Source organism: Eschscholzia californica, unplaced genomic scaffold (genome assembly GCF_041429995.1).
Source record: "Eschscholzia californica isolate CP2 unplaced genomic scaffold, dmEscCali1.0.p SCAF_1, whole genome shotgun sequence".
NCBI classification, from domain to species: Eukaryota; Viridiplantae; Streptophyta; class Magnoliopsida; order Ranunculales; family Papaveraceae; genus Eschscholzia; species Eschscholzia californica.
The window spans coordinates 29,206,600-29,224,796 of record NW_028238198.1 but is presented as its reverse complement, the minus strand read 5'-3'; the positions used below and the strand labels follow the sequence as shown (position 1 = coordinate 29,224,796).

At 34.9% G+C, this 18,197-nt stretch overlaps 2 protein-coding genes across 3 annotated transcripts; one reads left to right on the top strand and one right to left on the bottom strand.

Annotated features, from left to right (window-relative positions):
- Positions 1–2,840: 2,840 nt before the first annotated feature.
- Positions 2,841–5,583, bottom strand: LOC147565847 (reticulon-like protein B10). Of its 2 annotated transcripts, none has more exons than XM_086652326.1 (6): positions 5,399–5,583; positions 5,050–5,230; positions 4,738–4,879; positions 4,531–4,633; positions 4,273–4,453; positions 2,841–3,174 (listed from the first exon to the last, which is right to left on the bottom strand). In XM_086652326.1, exons 1-5 carry the CDS (start codon positions 5,508–5,510, stop codon positions 4,284–4,286), a joined length of 708 nt encoding a protein of 235 aa, XP_086508452.1. In that variant the 5' UTR covers positions 5,511–5,583; the 3' UTR covers positions 2,841–3,174; positions 4,273–4,283. The 2 variants fall into 2 exon arrangements, with proteins under 2 accessions (XP_086508452.1, XP_086508453.1); XM_086652327.1 differs by having other exon boundaries at positions 4,564–4,633.
- Positions 5,584–14,975: 9,392 nt separating this feature from the next.
- On the top strand, positions 14,976–15,557 carry LOC147565846 (uncharacterized). The gene has a single exon (XM_086652724.1). It carries the CDS (start codon positions 14,976–14,978, stop codon positions 15,555–15,557), a length of 582 nt encoding a protein of 193 aa, XP_086508850.1.
- Positions 15,558–18,197: the final 2,640 nt, after the last annotated feature.

Here is an 18,197-nt window from a genome sequence, read left to right as displayed (position 1 = left end):
CCAAGGCCCAATATCATATTGGGGTTTTTTTGCACACCGTATGTGCACCAGAAATGTGGAGTTACTACACACCACCATGTCAACTTTCCTTCGACTCCGGTCGACACTCTATTTCGAATATTAATCTCTATCTCTGTCGTACAGTTTATGTTGCTTATCTTCCAGCTCATTTTTTGTTGATAACATTTGTCTTTAATTATCAAATAGATTTAACTCTTAATCCAAGTTCCGTAACATGTTCACTTCCAACCCTTTTCGCAATTTTATTGCGATAGTTTGTCGGATTAGCTGAGTATTTATACTCGGGCTATGACGGCGGCCCCATTTACCAGGTGTCTGACCTGTTTCTACTTTGTACAATTCGATCGGATATGGTCTTTCTATATGGAGAATACTGACGGGATAACTCGGAATCATCGTTCGATTCCATCTTGCATACATGCTTGTTTCTTCTTGAAATTTTGGGTGTATGTTTAATCCATCTCAAGTGTTACAGGAAGTCAGGTATAATTACCAAGAAAAAAAGGTAATAACATTTCAACAAAAAAAGAAAGAGAGACTAAAGGTGATCTTATCCTAGTTTATATTCTACATTTGTAAGCAGTGAAATTCAATTTAAAACAAAAAATGAGCAAAATATGCTCTGAAATACATAAACAAATAAATAAAAAGTATTCTAAACAATTGTCAAAAATCTAACCAGTTTGCTTCAATTTTTTTGTTGAAACAGTCAATATAACTTGGGTCTGAACCCTTAGAGGAGGTGGAATCTCTGGATTATTGAATTTGGGATTATTAGGGCATAAATAAAGTAGATGGGCTTTAGACCATAGTTAGTTGGGCTTTAGGTCATAGTTTAGTTGAGCTTTAGGTCATAGTTTAGTTGGGCTTTAGGCTCATTCTTATTTAATCTCGCAGTTATCATGCTTATCACATCTTTGATGTATCAACAATACTATCATACGTCGTCAACAGTTGGTAGCCCAAGTGGTTCCAAGGTGTTGACATAAACTCCAAAAATCCCTGGAGGTCCCAGGTTCGAATCACCAGAGAAGGTGGAATCTTTGGTTATTTGAATTGGGGTTATTAGGGTGTAAATAATGTTGTTGGGCTTTAGGCCATGTCTTGTTGAGCTATAGGCCCGGTTCTGTTAGTGTTTGAGTGGGCGGTTATCGAGCTTATCACATCTATGATGTATCAAGTGCCAAAATATAACGACATACGTAGATCGTAGTCGACTTCCAAAAAAAAAAAAAAAAAAAATACTATCATACATCGAAGTCATATTCCAAAAAAAAAACACCAATGACATAACTTTAATAAGAATTGCGAAGTGACATTCTCTATTTTTCATAAATTACCAAGTAAAATCATAATTCTGGATATCTTACGAAGTTTATTATGACGTGATCTTTTTGTCATACTGTATGATATTTATAAAAACCTTTCTAACTTCATATCTAATAGCTTTAACTGCTTCAACATAGCTTTCCCCACGGGTACCCGACAATGACTTCTCTATAACTGATAAGTGTTTTTGAGAGATTCTCATCTTTGAGGTGAAGACAATATACTGTGTAGGTATGGTGTATGACCCATACAAAAATGTGTTATGTTTTTTACAAGACTTGAGCATATAAGAAAGAGTAAGGTTTAAACTATGTGAACCACATGGTGTGTAAAAAGTTGTTGGACTTACTTCCAACAGTCTTGGTTGTACACCTTTGTACTTTTCATTCGTGTTTAATCAAGGTGAAGATTATTTATTGCATCTTTAATTTTGTTAAAATATCCCCTCCAACACGTATCATTAACCTTCAAAAATTCAATGAAATACTCTTCAATTTTAAGAATAACATGCCATGAGAGACAATTGCTCCACATATAGTGAAAAGTAGTAATTTGCTTTCTTAATTTTCTTTATGATTTCATCATTGATTTCTATTGATACAGTGAGTATCAATTCATTTTGAATTTTGCGACCAAGATAATTGAAGTATATATTTTTTTTCTCCGAATATGTCAAACATGTCGTTTCATTGTTAGATCATAATCGACAATCATTTGAATAAATTTGCAACAAAATTCAGTTTTTATGCTAATAAAGTTATTCCTTATTACTTTGAAAAATCAAATTATTACTGGCAAGAGTTTTCACTATGCACCAATTCTTCCTTTAGATGATCTCTCTTATTCTTAATTTGATCTTGTTTAATTATATTTTACTGTTTGCGTCAGTTTTTGCTTCTATTTTCAGCTACAAAAAAGATATATTTCTTAGCTTGCCGCCTTGCCCAGTATAGTACTTCGAAAATGTATATTAATATCATATTTTGGTAAATCATCTCCATATATTAAGACTTTAATCAGTCCCCTTTCGACTAAAGAGCCCCTTAATGGTTGATCTATAAGTTTCCAAATCTTTTCTGTATTCATGTTTTCTATTCTCTATCAAAGTTTTCATTCATTAGCTCTTCACTAACACTTTCGTTTTTATGTTTTTCTCAAGTACAGTAAAACCTCTTTCAACAACAACAAAAAAAAAGTACCGTAAAACCTCAGTAAATCAGCTAAGATGTCACGTTTTACCGTTGCTATCTTGATATATACAGCTTGCCCTTAGTCCCATTCCGAATTCATGTGAAGTCAAAATTAATAGTCCCGTATTGATTTAGTCAAGTGGATATATGCATCTGCACAATATGTTTTTAGTTTCCGCTAGGATCTAGTTGCCTAGTTTTTCTTATGGCATAAAATGACAGAACCCATCCGATGAAGAAGATAAGTAAAGATCGAAACAAGCATCCTAATTATGTTTTCACCAAGAAATTCTAACAAAATTAACAGTGAAACTCAAGCACATCCGATGAACCATAAAATCTCTAGTCAACTTACATGATGTACATTTACTCCAAAAACCAAACGAATCATCTGCACTTATAGAACTTTGGGTTAAAAAATCTCCAACCTGTAGAAAGTAATTTCTTCGTCTGATAGAACTGAAACAAAATATAACAATCACAATTGTAACTGGACTACTAATACTGAGATGAGGGACGACCAAAAAAATTTCTACTCCTGGAATGGAATTGTTGTATAGTTGTGGTCTCCAGTTTCGCAGATATGTAGCTCATCTCGGACTGATGAAGATGCTGAAACGCTCACGAGGTAAATCTGACATTTAACATATAAAACCAGCAAATCAGAATCCAGTCTAAACAACAAAAGGCTCAGTTGCTACTAACACAGGACTCTTGTTGTTACAATAGAGTCATCTCTTTCTACATATCGACAAAAAAAACATAACTCAATTAAGAAAAGAGATTAACGTAACATCAGGACAGACAAGTATGCAGGTGCCGAATGCAGATACTCTGTCTGATATACAGTTCACACCAACATAAGTACAATAGACATGCACATGGGCTTACCCTTAGTATACCTATGATGAGGGAATTTTTCAAAACTAAAACATAAGGATATGCTCATGCAGCATAAACCATATATAGACAATATGAAATGGTTCAATGAAACACAGAATACATAAATACACCGATAGTAAACCAAACGGTTAACCACAACTACGCCTTTCCAAGATGGCAATTGTATTAGGAAGTCTGGGACGGGAAATTGATTTTAATTGCTAACTAGATGTAGTCATTATGTCCAGCAAGTTTGACTATGCAATTTGCTCATAAGAAAACTCGTAACCGAAGTAACCTCTGCTGTTTGACCAAAATGGTCTTAGCCTGACTTCAGAATATAGTTCTAAACTGTACTAATAAGTGATACTATTCCCAGATTCTGAACGATTTCATCTTCGAATACAATTGCTCTCAGCCTAGAGGGGATGTTATCTATCACAACATATCTATTCCGATTATCATTCACCATGAAATAGTATGATAAATAGGCAAAAATATGAGAGATATGAAGTTCCATTAACATGCAAAAAGATACCCACAATCCTGGGAGCCATCAACACCGAACCCATCAAATGAAATTAATCATGGTACAGAAGCTTAATAAACATAGTTCTCTATTTCTGAATAAACTAGTGAAACTTGAAAGTAAGTTAGGTAAAATATGAATTTCATTACATTTGTGGCCACCCAAATCAAAACCAATTGGCAATGCGTGGCGAGGACCTAAACACTATATTATTGGTTCCCAAGTGGGACTATTCTTGAACATTTGAATGTCCATGCAACATTGCACACTATGTACGTTTGTGTGTCAATAAAAGAAAGAGAGAGTTAACCAAGAACTTACCATAATTCATTCTATTGAATCTTCCTTTCCTTTACTGGAGCCTTCTTGATCTTGCTTAAGATGCTCTCATCAATTTTCCTATATTGTGTTGCTATAACTTTGTTTGCTGCAGTAAGCTTTTCATCAACATGGTCTTGATACTTGTGGTACAAAGGAGGAACCACAAGAGAAAGAAGTACAACTGCCTCATTAGAAATGTAAATAGATCAATATACAAACAAAAATCATAAACACCCATGATCTTTATAAAGCATTTACCTTCAACACACAAAATTCTCTTCAAAAACTCACCAAAGTAGATAAGGGTAAGGAAGTTGAAGATGCCTCCAATATAAGAAACAACCCACAAACCAAATACTACCTAGAAACAAAAACAAGAACCCACATTATCAATTTAACAAATCTATGTAAGTTCTTGATTAATATGAACAAATTTAGTTCAAGAGATTTCATATTCCATTAAACCTGCGAGAGAAGTTTCACATCTCCCTTCAGAGTAATGTCACGAGCAACAGCCAATATGCGATTAATCCATACTACAGATCCAGAGGTAACCTTTTCAATAACAGCATCTGAGATTTCGAGATCGGGTAGGGGAGGAAGAGGTCTGGATCACAATACCAAACAAACTTTAACCTAATAACCACTGTTTTTGGTGTTTGGATCACAATACCAAACAAACTTTAACCTAATAACCACTTTATAATTAACAAGATATATAAATTTTGATGAAATTGTACAAGAAGAAATAGGTTTTTCATGAGAATCACAATATACCTATTGAGAAGGGAAGCAGATTTCGCCCACAAGAACAAGATTGTTACGAGAAGAAGTAGAACATTAGCAGCAAAGGATAATAGGCTATATCCACCTTTTTCGAAAAACAACCAAATTGTAGTTGTAGTAATCAGGACAAAAGCCCCAATTTTCCATTTTTTCCACAATAGCACATCAGCAACTACCAAAATCAATCAAAACCCACTAATCAAAATTAAATTCTAGTCTAAATTATCAAGATTAATCATGAAATTAGACAAATAAAAGGAACCCAATTGAAACCCTAAAAGACACAATACAAGAAATAAAGGGTCAAATTTCCCGTTTCAAGAGAGAGAGAGAGGGGAACCTGCGCCTCCGCCAAGAGATTGATGCACCGATTTGCGAGTAGTTGGTGGAAGAGGGAGTGAAGAAGAATCTAGATTTGACGGAGATGAGCGATCGTGTTCATCTTCAGCCATGGCGATTTAGGGTTCTTGTTGATTTTCTTTTTAAGCAGAAAAGTAGGAGGCGAAGAGAAAGCGTGGAAAGATTTGAAAAGAAAGAGGAATTACCTGTATTATACCAAACGCCACTTCAGATGACCCCGCCAAAATCAGAAGATCAACGGTTCTTGATACTGCTGATAATCTGACGGTTGATATGAGTTTTATTGGCTGCGAATCCCGAGGATACCTAGGAGATGGATGAACTGGGCCTTTTATAGTTGGTCTTCTATATCGAGAGGGAAATTTTATCCATACACACATTAATATTGGTGGTCTCTGAAATACCTTTGTTTTGAAAAGTTGAGATCTAATTCTTAGACATGTTTTCCCTAGGCTACTGGTTAATTGACGATGATGAATGACTGGAGAAGCCATCATCTGATAGGTCAATTTAGTTCATGTACTCCTAAAGTCTAAAGTTTGATTCGCAGGAGAGGTGAAATCATGGTTTTTAGGCCAGTACTTTAGTTGTGTTTAAGGCCCGTTTTTTTTTTTAAGTCTAAATTCGGCAGTAATCGTGCATATCACGTCCTATTGATGTATCAATGTCTTGGTTATGACTGTCATGTTAAAAAGATCATTTTTTTCTGTCATATAGATTTTGTCGGCTGAAAATTGATTTTTCTTTTTTTTTTTATGGTTAATTTTCACAAATCTTTGCTCTAAGAAATCAAGAAACCCCCAGAGACGAAGAACTATTATGAGAAAGGGAGATGCTAGAGTTACAAAAGATTTTGACAAAAAAAATTTACCAGCTGATGTGGCGGTTGTGATATTCATCTCTCAACGGCCTAGACTTGGTCAAAGTTTCAAACCACAATCGCCACATCAACTAGGAACTATCTTTTGTCAAAATCTTTTGTAACTTTTGCATTTCCTTATGAGAAAATGAGACCAAAAAGTTGAAATGAGTTTCAATGATGATGATTGTTGATGAAAATGAGAACTTAGGATATTCATAGGCTGCAGATGGATACGCTCTCACACCGGCACCCCGCATGTTATACCTGAACGCTACCCGTCCGATTAGAAATATGTCCAAGGTAAAAGAATTTTAGGGTTCCCACTTCATTTCCTTCAACCGTTTCTTTCCATCTCTCTCTAAACTAAAAAACCGAACTCTCATCTATCTCCTTCTCTTTCTTCTTAAGTCATGATTTTGTAAGGTGGTTGGAGGTAAATATTCTTCACCTACGAATCTCTTTAATCGAACGGGTTTTATTTGTTACTCACCATCTTCTTCCTCTATCAATCAAACTGAAGATAGGCTCTATATTATTAATTTCTCTTGATTTCCATATGTTTCAGTATATTGTAGATTTAATGTGAGAGATCTGATATAGAAAATTTAATCTTTTTTATTCTATCTAAAAATTTTGATTTGGTTACAAAGATTTTGAGGTTTTTCAACTCTTATCTAGTTTTTCTAGGGTATTCATCTTAGCCCTAGTTATAAAGACTTAGATTTTCTATTTCAGCACTAGATTTTAAAATTTTAATAAGATTTTGTGTTGATTTTTCTGATGATTATGTTTAATTAATATGAGTACTAGTTTAGTGGAGTTCGGATTTTCATGGATGGTGGTTAGGGTGTGAAACGGGATGGCCCGTTTGGGCTCGGGCTCACATCAAGTCGGGTCGGTCAAGCTTGAGATTTAGGTAAAGGGCAGTCAGCCACATTCGAATTGGGCAAATAAGTAAAAAGGGTTGAAAACTAGCCGCTCAGGAGCGGAACCGTATGAACATTAACCCTGAGTGTCGGCTGGGTTGGTTCTAATACTTTTGGATCTAGATGCCATCAGTCAAGGTACTTAACCCAAATAGTAGAAACTTTGACTGATGTTCATTAGATCATGGGTTCGACTCTCCCTGAAGTTGTTTTCTTTGTTTTTTTTGAACCTTTCCTTTTGAGGGGAATAATTGTTTCTTGGTTTCCAATTTATATAGAAGTCATGAATCTACTCTTAATTTGTAACAATTGTAGTTTTGGCACTCAATTTTGTCAAGACCTCTTTTTTGTCCCCCATCTTCTTTGGGCTTATATTGTTGTACTTTATTCATTTTGTTATCCTCACATATTTTTTTAAAATCTTTATTTCACTTCATCGTTCTCGTTCATATACGTCATGTTTCTCTCTTCTTCTTCGTCTTTCTTCAACTTCCTTCTTTTTATGCTTATTTCTTCATCATCTTCATTTTTTTCTCACTTTTCTCTTTTCATATTTCCCTCTCCATCTATGTCTTTCTCCACTTCTCTATTTTATAATAGTTGTTGCGGAAGGGAGGATCTCGTTTGTCAGAATAGTTGCTCTTTGTAGACAGCTAGCTTAGAATGTGTACCATATAAGACAAAAAAGTTTTGTGTCTTTTTTTTTTACCTCAAATCTAACTTAAAATTTTTCTTTGATTAGACATGTGTATCATTAGAAAAATAAGAATATCATAAAATGAATAAAAGTTTGAAACAATTGTAATTGAATAAAACAAATATTTATCTTTTGCAAGCACTGATACCTTGTGGATACAAATTAATATGCAAATTTTATTTAAGTCGGTCGTAGGTCAAAAAAATCCTGGCTCCGCCCTTATACCCGCACACACCCGTTAAAACCATTGGATTACAGGCCATTTTATTAGTTTAATAATTTTAAAAAATATATTATTTGGCTTCATTCCATCTTTGAATCTCATCAAGGAGATCTCCTCATTTCAGGAGACGGCAACAATGAATAATTGAGGTAAATTTGGCATGAAACATAAAAAAAAAGTGGTCATCTGAGCCGTATAAATAATTGAGGTCATTGACCAAAAACTATCATGACCAAAGTCATCTGACCAAATTTCCTATAAACGTGTATACATACGTTCAACTTGGTCTACTATAGTTCCATCCCGGTTCTATAATGATGCTCGGGTGATTTTACATGTGATCAAATCATCTAGTAAAAGGGCCAAGATTAAAAAAGAAAACATAAATTTCTTTTCACTACCTTTTTTTTTTTTGTTGAACTATTCTTTCATTAATAGGAATAAATGTTATTACAATATTTATCAACTAAAATACAAGGAACATTATGCCACATTTTGCTTCTATTTTTCTTTCTCGCCCATTTTGCTAGCTTGTCTGCATTCAAGTTGAGATCTCTTCTGGTGTATTTGAATTGCACTATATCAAATTCTCTTCTGCTTTCTCGAATTCTTCGGATATGAATCAACGATTGCCAGTTGACAGAGTGTCTTTTATCAAGGATGTGCTTGATGAGATTTAAGTTGTCACTTTCTATGATTATTGACTTGTGATTTTGTTCTTTCGCCCAACGTAGACCTTCTAAGATTGCTATTGCTTCACATTCCTCACTTGAGCTGTTATGAATTTTGCATCTGCATCATGTGCAATCAAGCTAATTCCCGAAATTGATAGTACATTAGTGAAAGATGCATCAACATTAATTTTAATGAAAGGTATAGTTGGCGGTTGCCATTTTTCAGGAGATTTTTGATTGATTTTCGCCGGTTTTTTGCTGGTTTTTGGAAATGCCTTAATCATTCTAATGATGTTATCAAGATCATTTATTTCGTGCTGGAAGCAGTGGTCACATCTAACTTTCCATAATATCCAAAGGATGCTAGCAAAATGAATATCTTCATTAGTATGATAAGTTTGGTTATTATCTTGCCACGAGAAGATCCATTCCGAAATCGAAATAATATTTTCAGATATAATATTAAAATTAAACCAAACGTTTCTAGCTATATCACAATGTAATAGTGCATGTTCAATTGTTTCAGTATGCATACAATATGGGCAAGTGAAGTTATTGTCAATGTATTTTCCTATTCTGTCTCTCACCGGGAGAGCTTTTGTACAGATTTTCCAGATGAAAATCTTTATTCTAGGAATAGTAGGAAGGTTCCAGATGAAATTCCAGTTCTGCGAGTTAGATGAGGGGTGATATTATTAGTGCTAATGTGATGGTACATCGATTTGACTGAAAAGTTACCTGATTTTGTGAGCTTCCATTTGAGTTGATCTTTACCTTCGCTGTGACTGAAAATGAACAATGAGATTCTTTTCACTACCTTACACTTAGATCTCACATCAATTAAGGATAAAATTTCTGCAATATACATACTTTGCTTTGATAGTGAAGAAAAAGAAGAATAAGAAGTAACAAACTAATTAGGTTTCTTCGTCCGTTATTGGGGCGATTCTTTGGGGAGTTTGCTCCTCGCCGGAACTTGTTATTCAGGAACAAGAAATCGGCAAGGGATTCAGTTGTTCTCTTGATTAGGTACAGCTACAATGGATACGGATTTGGAAAAGATAGTTGATTTAATGGGGAACTTAATGGGGAAGGACAATGAAGGCAGGTTAAAGTTAGAGAAGGCAGATTCAAAATCTGATGATGATGGTAGAAAGAGTTTAGCCGTTAAACTCATTTCTGGACGAACAATGAATATGAATGTGATGAAGGATATTCTGCTGAGAGCTTGGAAACCAATAGGAAGAATATGGCTTAATGAATTCTATGAGAGTTCATACTTAATTAAGTTTGAATTAACAACGGACAGGGAGAAGGTAGAAGAAAGTGTTCCATGGTATATTCAAGAAGACCTCTTGGTAATGGAGAAATGTGAAATAAATAAAATCCCTTCGGATCATTGCTTCAAATCTGCAGATTTCAACATCCAAATCTATGGTTTGCCCGTCGAATATCTAACAAAGGAGGCAGTGAAGAAGATAGGACTTATAATAGGTAAACCATATGATATTCAGGAGGAAGAAGCTGCTAAATGGGGAAGGTATGCTAGAATTAGAGTTTGTATTGATATCACCAAAACCTTAAAATAAGAAGTAGAAGTTACTTTATCAGATAACAAGAAATGCTCATTAAAAATCAAGTATGAAAAACTATTCAAATGCTGCTATTATTGTGGTAGAATTGGGCATGTAATGGTTGATTGCAAAGTGCGAGTAAAGGTGCGAGAAGCAATATCAGACCAATGGTCGAGCGAAAAGCAAGAAAAAGCAAGAACTCTATTACTCCCAAGATTTACGGATGACATGAAAGCGAGTTTCAAACGAAACCTCGGATTTGACAATGGAAAAAGAGTGGGAGAAGAAAGAATTGAAAGATCAAATAATAAACCAGTTATGAAGGTGTCGAGAGGAAATGAAAAGGAACAAGAGAAGGAAATAGCTAAAAAAGAAACCAGGACTATACAAGAATCACAAATAGAAACAACAGGTAAATTACAAAAACATTTATTTCCAATTGGGAATCAAACGAGTAACTCGGGAACCAGTATGTTAGACGAGGACACAATTACCGAAATCATAGTTCGACCACTTGTGAACAGCCTAGAGGGGTTACAAGAAGAGGAGCCAAAGCAGAAATTAAGGAGGAAAGTGGAAATTGAGAAGAGAGTTGAAAAAGGTAGAAATTTTACCAGTAAGGAGGATCATGCTAATGGTGAAAGAGGAGAGAAACTTATTGATAATGAAAGCATATTATGTATTGGTGGGCATGAAAAACAGAGGTGCAAGCAAGTACTGGAGATTAATGAAGTCATGTTAGGACAAGGAAACCCTTGTATTACTGAGATGAATGTAGATGGAGAAGGACCTCTAAATGTTGCATTATTACTACCTACTAAACGGATTCAACAAAACAGTATTATACATGAACAAACCGTGAATCTGGGTCAATGGAAGAAAGTGGCAAGGGAATTACCAAAACTAATAACCAAGAACAATGAACAAGCAGGGAAGAAGAGTAAAAGAGCTAGAGAAGAGGTGGTGGCAGCACCATTAGTATCGAGAAAAGATGTGAAAAAAGCTCGGACTGAGCAGGGTATTGAGGAAAATGTTGGGGTGAAGGCGGCCAGCCCAGAAAGGCCGCACACTCAATGATCATACAAAGCTGGAATTGTCGGGGAGTGGGAAATGCTCCGACTATTCTGTCCGTTAATACATTCCTCCGGGCAATAAAACCGTCAATTATTTTTTTGTCCGAAACAAAACTATCTCAAAATTCATCAGAAAATTGGGTAAGAAGGTTGGTGTATAAAAATCATCATATAGTACCGTCTAATGGTTTAAGTGGAGGACTCTGGCTATTGTGGGATGATGAAGTGGATATCGAGGTTGTGTCATCGTCGGTAAATCATATACACTCTAGAATTAAAACTGTAGGAGAGTTACAAAAATGGAGCTTACTAGCAGTCTATGGAGCCCCTTGCAGAAATTACAGAGGTGAGTTTTGGGACTTTATGCAAGATTTTAATTCTCAAATACAACAACTGTGGTGTGCTATAGGCGATTTTAATGCAGTTGTTAATGAAGGAGAAAAATGGGGTGGCGGTGGATTCAATAGGCATTCTGCGGAACAGTTCAGAAAGATAATTTTAGATTGTGAGCTAATAGATATTGGGTACTCAGGACCTGCCTATACTTGGGTCAATGGAAGGAGGATTGAAGATCATATTCGAGAAAGATTAGACCGTGTTCTAGCTAATCCGGAATGGAGACTAAAATTTCCGAATTCATTAGTAAAACATCTACCGAGGTACAATAGTGATCACGCGCCAATCATTTTAAATACTAGAAAGGCGAAGTTGAAAGGGGCGATTCCGTTTAGATTTGAGGCGCATTGGACACTACATGAAGAATTTGATGAGATGATGAATGAAAATTGGGGTCAAACAAGTGGGGACTTTATTCATAAATTACCACAACTAGCAAGGAGACTGAAGAAGTGCAGCAAAGAACGAGTAGGTAATGTATTTCACAATATTAAGGTAGCCGAAGAGGAGCTCCTTACAATACAAAATCAGACACCTTCAAACTTGGCGCTGGGAGAGGAAATTCGGGTTATGGCGAAACTCAAAGCCTTGAGGAGAATGGAGGAGGTATTTTGGGCACAACGAGCAAAGAAACACTGGGTGCAAGATATTGATAAGAATACGAGATTCTTCCACCTTTCTGTTCTTAATAGAAGAAGAAAAAATAACATCCTCACAGTGAAGTTAGATGATCAGACTTGGTCGGATAACCCGACTAAAATTACTAATGTTTTTCTTGACCATTTTTTCAGGGCATCTAGAGCAGAACCAATATCAGAATTCCAGCAAGCATTGGTTTTAACGAATCGACCACTACTAGCAAGTGAGAATGTGTTCATAAGTGCAGCGCCATCAAAAGAGGAAATCTGGCAGGTTATTAAAGATATGAAATCTTGTAAAGCTCCGGGACCAGACAGATTTTCTACTATATTTTATAAAAAGTGTTGGGGAACTATTGGGGAGGAGGTCACTTCACAAATTAGAGCTATTTTCGAATCGGGGCATCTTCCAAGAAATCTGAATCATACAAATATAGCATTGATTCCAAAGGTGAAGACACCTGAGAAACCAATTGATTATAGGCCTATTGCCCTTTGTAACGTCCTGTACAGAGTTGTGGCAAAAATATTGACGAACAGGTTACGTCCATTTCTGGGTCAGATGGTCTCCCAAGTGCAGAATGCTTTCGTGCCAGGTCGCCAAATATCCGATAATTAATTATTGCTCAAGAGATGTTCCATTCACTTGCTCATACCTCGGTAAAAGAAGGCTCTTTTGCTCTTAAGGTGGATATGACGAAAGCATACGACCGAATTGATTGGAAATTTCTAAGCGAGGTATTGAAGAGGTATGGTATAATAGATAGTACTCACTTACTTATAATGAATTGTGAATCTACAACTTCTTTCTCGATTATATTAAATGGAAGGCCAAAGGGATTTTTTTACAGTGAGAGAGGGTTAAGACAGGAATGCCCTCTTAGCCCTTATCTATTCATATTATGCTCAGAAACTCTCACTAAATTAGTGATTCAAGCTGAAACAAATGGATATAGTGCGCTCAAAGTCAATAGATATGCTCCAAGCATTAGCCACCTAATGTTCGCAGATGATTTATTTTTCTTCGGGAAAGCATCAGATAAAAATATTTCGTCCTTGAAGAATATATTGGACGAGTATGCGAACTGTTCAGGTCAACTTATAAATTACCAGAAATCCGCTATACACTTGAGTACAAATTGTGATGAAGGAAAAAGGAAAATGGTGTTCCATATACTTGGAGTGAAAGAGATGCAGATGAATGATCGATATTTGGGTAATTACTTATTAAAGCCAAAACATAAAATTTCTTCGTATGATGGTATTTTAAATAATGTCGAAAATAAACTTATGGGATGGAAAAGAAACTCATTATCTCATGCAGGGCGGTCTACTCTTATAAAAAGTGAGTTATCTTCTATTCCGGTATATTATATATCAACCAATCTAGTACCTCAAGGAGTGATAGAAAAAATTGAAAAATGCCAAAGAAATTTTTGGTGGGGGCACAGTAAAGAAAAGAAGAAGATGCACTTTTTAAATTGGAAGAAGCTTCAAAATTCGCAGAAGGAAGGTGGATTGGGAATACGGCATATGGGGTTTGTGAATCAAGCTCTAGTAGGGAAATTGGTTTGGAGATTTCAGAATGAACCTCAAGCATTATGGGTCCGATTATTACGAGCTAAATATCTAAAGCATGAAGATTTTTGGAAATTCAAGGCCAAGCCGACAAGTACATCGACCGCGACATGGAGAAGTATATTGGCAATGAGAGAATTTATAGAAAAATGAAGATGTTACTTGATAAGTGATGGGAAAAAAGTTCGAGTGTGGGAAGACCCCTGGATACCAACATTAAGGGGATTTAAGCCGGGAAGGAAAAACAAACAGCTAGAGGGGGATAATGTGACTTTTGTCGAAGAGCTTATTGATGAGAATAGGTGCTGGAAAAAAATATAAAATCATACAATTATTTGACTCATTATCGGCTAGAGAAATTTTAAAAATTCAGTTGACTAAGGTAGCGGAAGAAGACAAGGAAGTATGGATACATACGACCAAAGGAAATTTCACAACAAAATCTCTTTATACTACAATCTCAAAGGAGATGCCTTCTTCGTCCTTTAGCATGGAACTGCCTCACGATCTATCTTGGGCAAAAGTCTGGTCGAAGTTGAATCTTGCGCCGAGGGTAAGAATGTTCTTATGGAGAGTTCTACATGATGCTCTCCTGACAAAGAAGAAAACGCTTAAATTCAATCCGACATTATCTACAATTTGTGATTGCTGGTTAGAGGCAGAAGAAGATATAGATCACCTATTTCGAACATGTCGATTAGCAAGGGAAACTTGGTTATCTACCCCATTAAACTTGCGGTTAGAAGGTATGGAAAACATTAAAAATATTTTATGTAAATGACTAGTTGAAGAAGAGAATGAAGATACTATTGCTTTACGCATTTGTGTAATGTGGTATATGTGGAAGGCACGAAATAAATTAGTGTTTGAAGGAACGAACTATAACAGCCGGCAGATAATTATTGAAGCAACAAATATGGTAAACGACTTCGCGACTGAAAGTATTGAGTTGGTTAGTGAACCAGTTATGCAAGGGAGAGTTGTAAATTTGAACTGGACTCCACCACCAAAGGATGAACTTAAGATCAATTTTGATGCGGCTTTTGAAGAAGGACAAGCATATATGGCAGCAGTGTGTCGTAATGAAGAGGGAGAAAGGATAATGGCTTATCTTCTTTCAGCTTTTACGTCGTCAGTCCTGGAGGCTGAAACGAAGGCAGCTCAACTTGCTTTGAAAATGGCGACTGATATTCACCAGTATAAGTGCACATTAGAAGGTGATGCCCTAAATGCTATTAAAGCATGTTCAGGGAAGGATGAAAATATACCATGGAGAATTAGAGCATTGGTAATGGACATGAAGGAAACAGCTAAAGAGTTGCCTGATTGCAAATTCTCTTTCTGTCCGAGGAGTGCAAATCAAGTTGCTCATATTTTGGCGCATTCGCAATCAAACGTTGCTATGGACGTCCCTTTAGAATTTTATGTTGCTCCTGTTTGCATTGTAAACCAATTGATGGCTGATAAAGCTAAACTCTCTTTGATTATCGAGCATTAAAAAAAAAAAAACATCAATTAAGGAAGAGGTGAGGTCGTGTGACATTTATTCCACAACTTTGATATCAAGTTTGTATAACATTCAAGAACTCTACATCTATGGTCCAATTGTTAAACATTTTCTTTTGATAATCTACCAAAACGTTAGAATGAAGCATACATCTATGGCAACAATGGACCACATAGAACAAAGTCAACCTGAAACTCATGGTTCTCTTATAAAAAGAAGTGGTAGAGAATTATAGTAATCGATTCTAGAGTAGACGTAATAGTTGTAAGAAAGAGACACCACTGCTAAGGAGGATATAAAATTTATTTCCAAACAAACTACCTAAGCATGAGCTTTTCCACCACTCACCCATAGAAAACTCTGTACATACCTAATTGGAACCTTTATTAAGTAAGTAGGATATAAAAAGCGAGTACAATCTAAAAAAAAAAATGTAAATGTTTCCTGCATCTTTTATTTTGGTTCTACTAATTGAATACTATAAACTTGATTATTTAAATAAATGATATCTTAAGAGAGAAAATAGAAAAGAAGATGTGGACACAATTGCTGATCTGAAACTCAAAATATTCTTTTAGTTGGCGTCCTTTTAAAAAGAAAAGGAAAACGGTCCCCCAGTTTCTCCTCCTTCTGTGTCTCCATCTCAATAATCAAAATCAACGTTATTCCTGTTCTTGTATATAAAAACTTATAAACAAAATTGTAATAATTTGAACTAATTTGGACCATAATAATCAACGTTATCGTTAGTTTGATAATGTTTTTGTTGTTGTTGTTCGACGTAAGTACGTGGTATATATATGACATCTTTAGATAAATGTTTATTGTTATTATTATTATTATTATTATTATTATTAAGTGTCGTAAGAATCTAGCAAAACGACATGTTAGGTGCCTCAATTGAAAAATTATTCTAATCATAGCTACCAAGAAATTGTTCCTCATTTTATTTAAAAAAAGAATAGGAGACAGAACTTTTAAATATTATAACTTAATTTTATTGTATACTATAGACTAGTCATACACTTGCAATCAATTCAACTACTAAAGTATAGCATTCTGTATTCACTTAATGTTTAAACAATTACTCAAAAGATTTTTTTTTTTTATTGCAGATTTGTAGATAATGACTAACTAGTAGAGATCTGGTTCACATCATGGAAGAAAAAAAACACAATTTACCCTAAAAGCAGACACTAATGAATTATTATATATTTTATGTCAATTTGAAGTGATTAGATTTCCAAACTAATCTTGTTTTGCTAATAATATTTAAGTAATAAAAAGAAAAGTAATTGACAGTTGGAAACCAACTTCAAGATGGCTTCCTATGATCGAACCAATTAAAAGAAGAGGGAGAATATTAAGATGGAGAAAGAAATAAAGAAAAAGGTGATGGTCGACATTTTGTTTGGTTGATTTCTGTCCAAAAATGCTTATTTTATTTTACGGGTAGCAACCAGAGTTTTGTTGTTAAATAAAAGATCAGACGTCTTAAACAATGTTCAAAGACCGTGAAAATAATACTAGTGGAGACGGAAAGTGGAGCGGTTGAAGTCTTTCTTCAAATGATTAATAATATATACAACATTTATATTCTCTTTCAATTTGTTAACTGTAATAAAAAGTAAGTTTTTTTAAAGTCGAAATTTATTCAAATTAATACAACAAATAAAGAGTTACGAAGGATCAAACAAGTCGACTGTTTCTTGGTGAAGTGATTGGTCGCCCACACTTAAAGGCGGAAGTTTAATGTCTGATTCTCCATAGGAATAAATTTTCTATAATTTATCAGATTTGAGATATTAAAGATAAAAATAACGAACTTTAAGTTTCATAGGATGACCTGAAGAGACTTTTCATGACCATTAGAATCTAATATATCTTTAATCACGACAGTTGTAAAGTTCATTCAATTCGCGGTGTGTATTCATGATGTATCAATAGAATATAAGTAATATTTCATAAAAAAATAAATATAGAATAAGTAATGAGTCGTGTAGTGCATGTCAAAATCAGAACCAAACAAGAAAACAAAAAAGTTATATGGACGAGTAACTTCCGTCTCATGGTTGGTGGTAGTCAATTGAGCGAGTGAGAAAATATAATTAATTTTTTGATATAGAATACTTAATGGTTAATTTTAATTTGACCCATAATTAGCAACATACTGAAAATTTTGATCTTTATTTTCGTCTCACATTCTAATTCAACTAGCAACCAGTAGTCAACTAGTTCAAGAAAAAAAACCTGTAGTCAACTATAAAATTAGCCCCATATATGTCTAACATTTTTATTTGACCTTCAAACCTATGATCCCGATAGTTAAACTTATTACCAGTATGTTCTTCAGTTTACCGATCATTTCAAAAAGTTTCTCTCGTTGTCCTCTACTTATATCAATATGTGGCCGAAAATTATATTTCAATACTACCTTTTAAATACATCTTTGGAAAGACAAAGTTAGTATCTGAACACTGGCCAGTACAACATAATATCGTTATTATCATACATCCAGTATGATTCTTGAACCAGCCGGACGTATCACAGGAAGGAAGAACCAGAATGAGAATCATCCGGTTCGGGAAAAGGAAGAACCGGAATTGTATAGTCAAGATAGTACACAGTCAG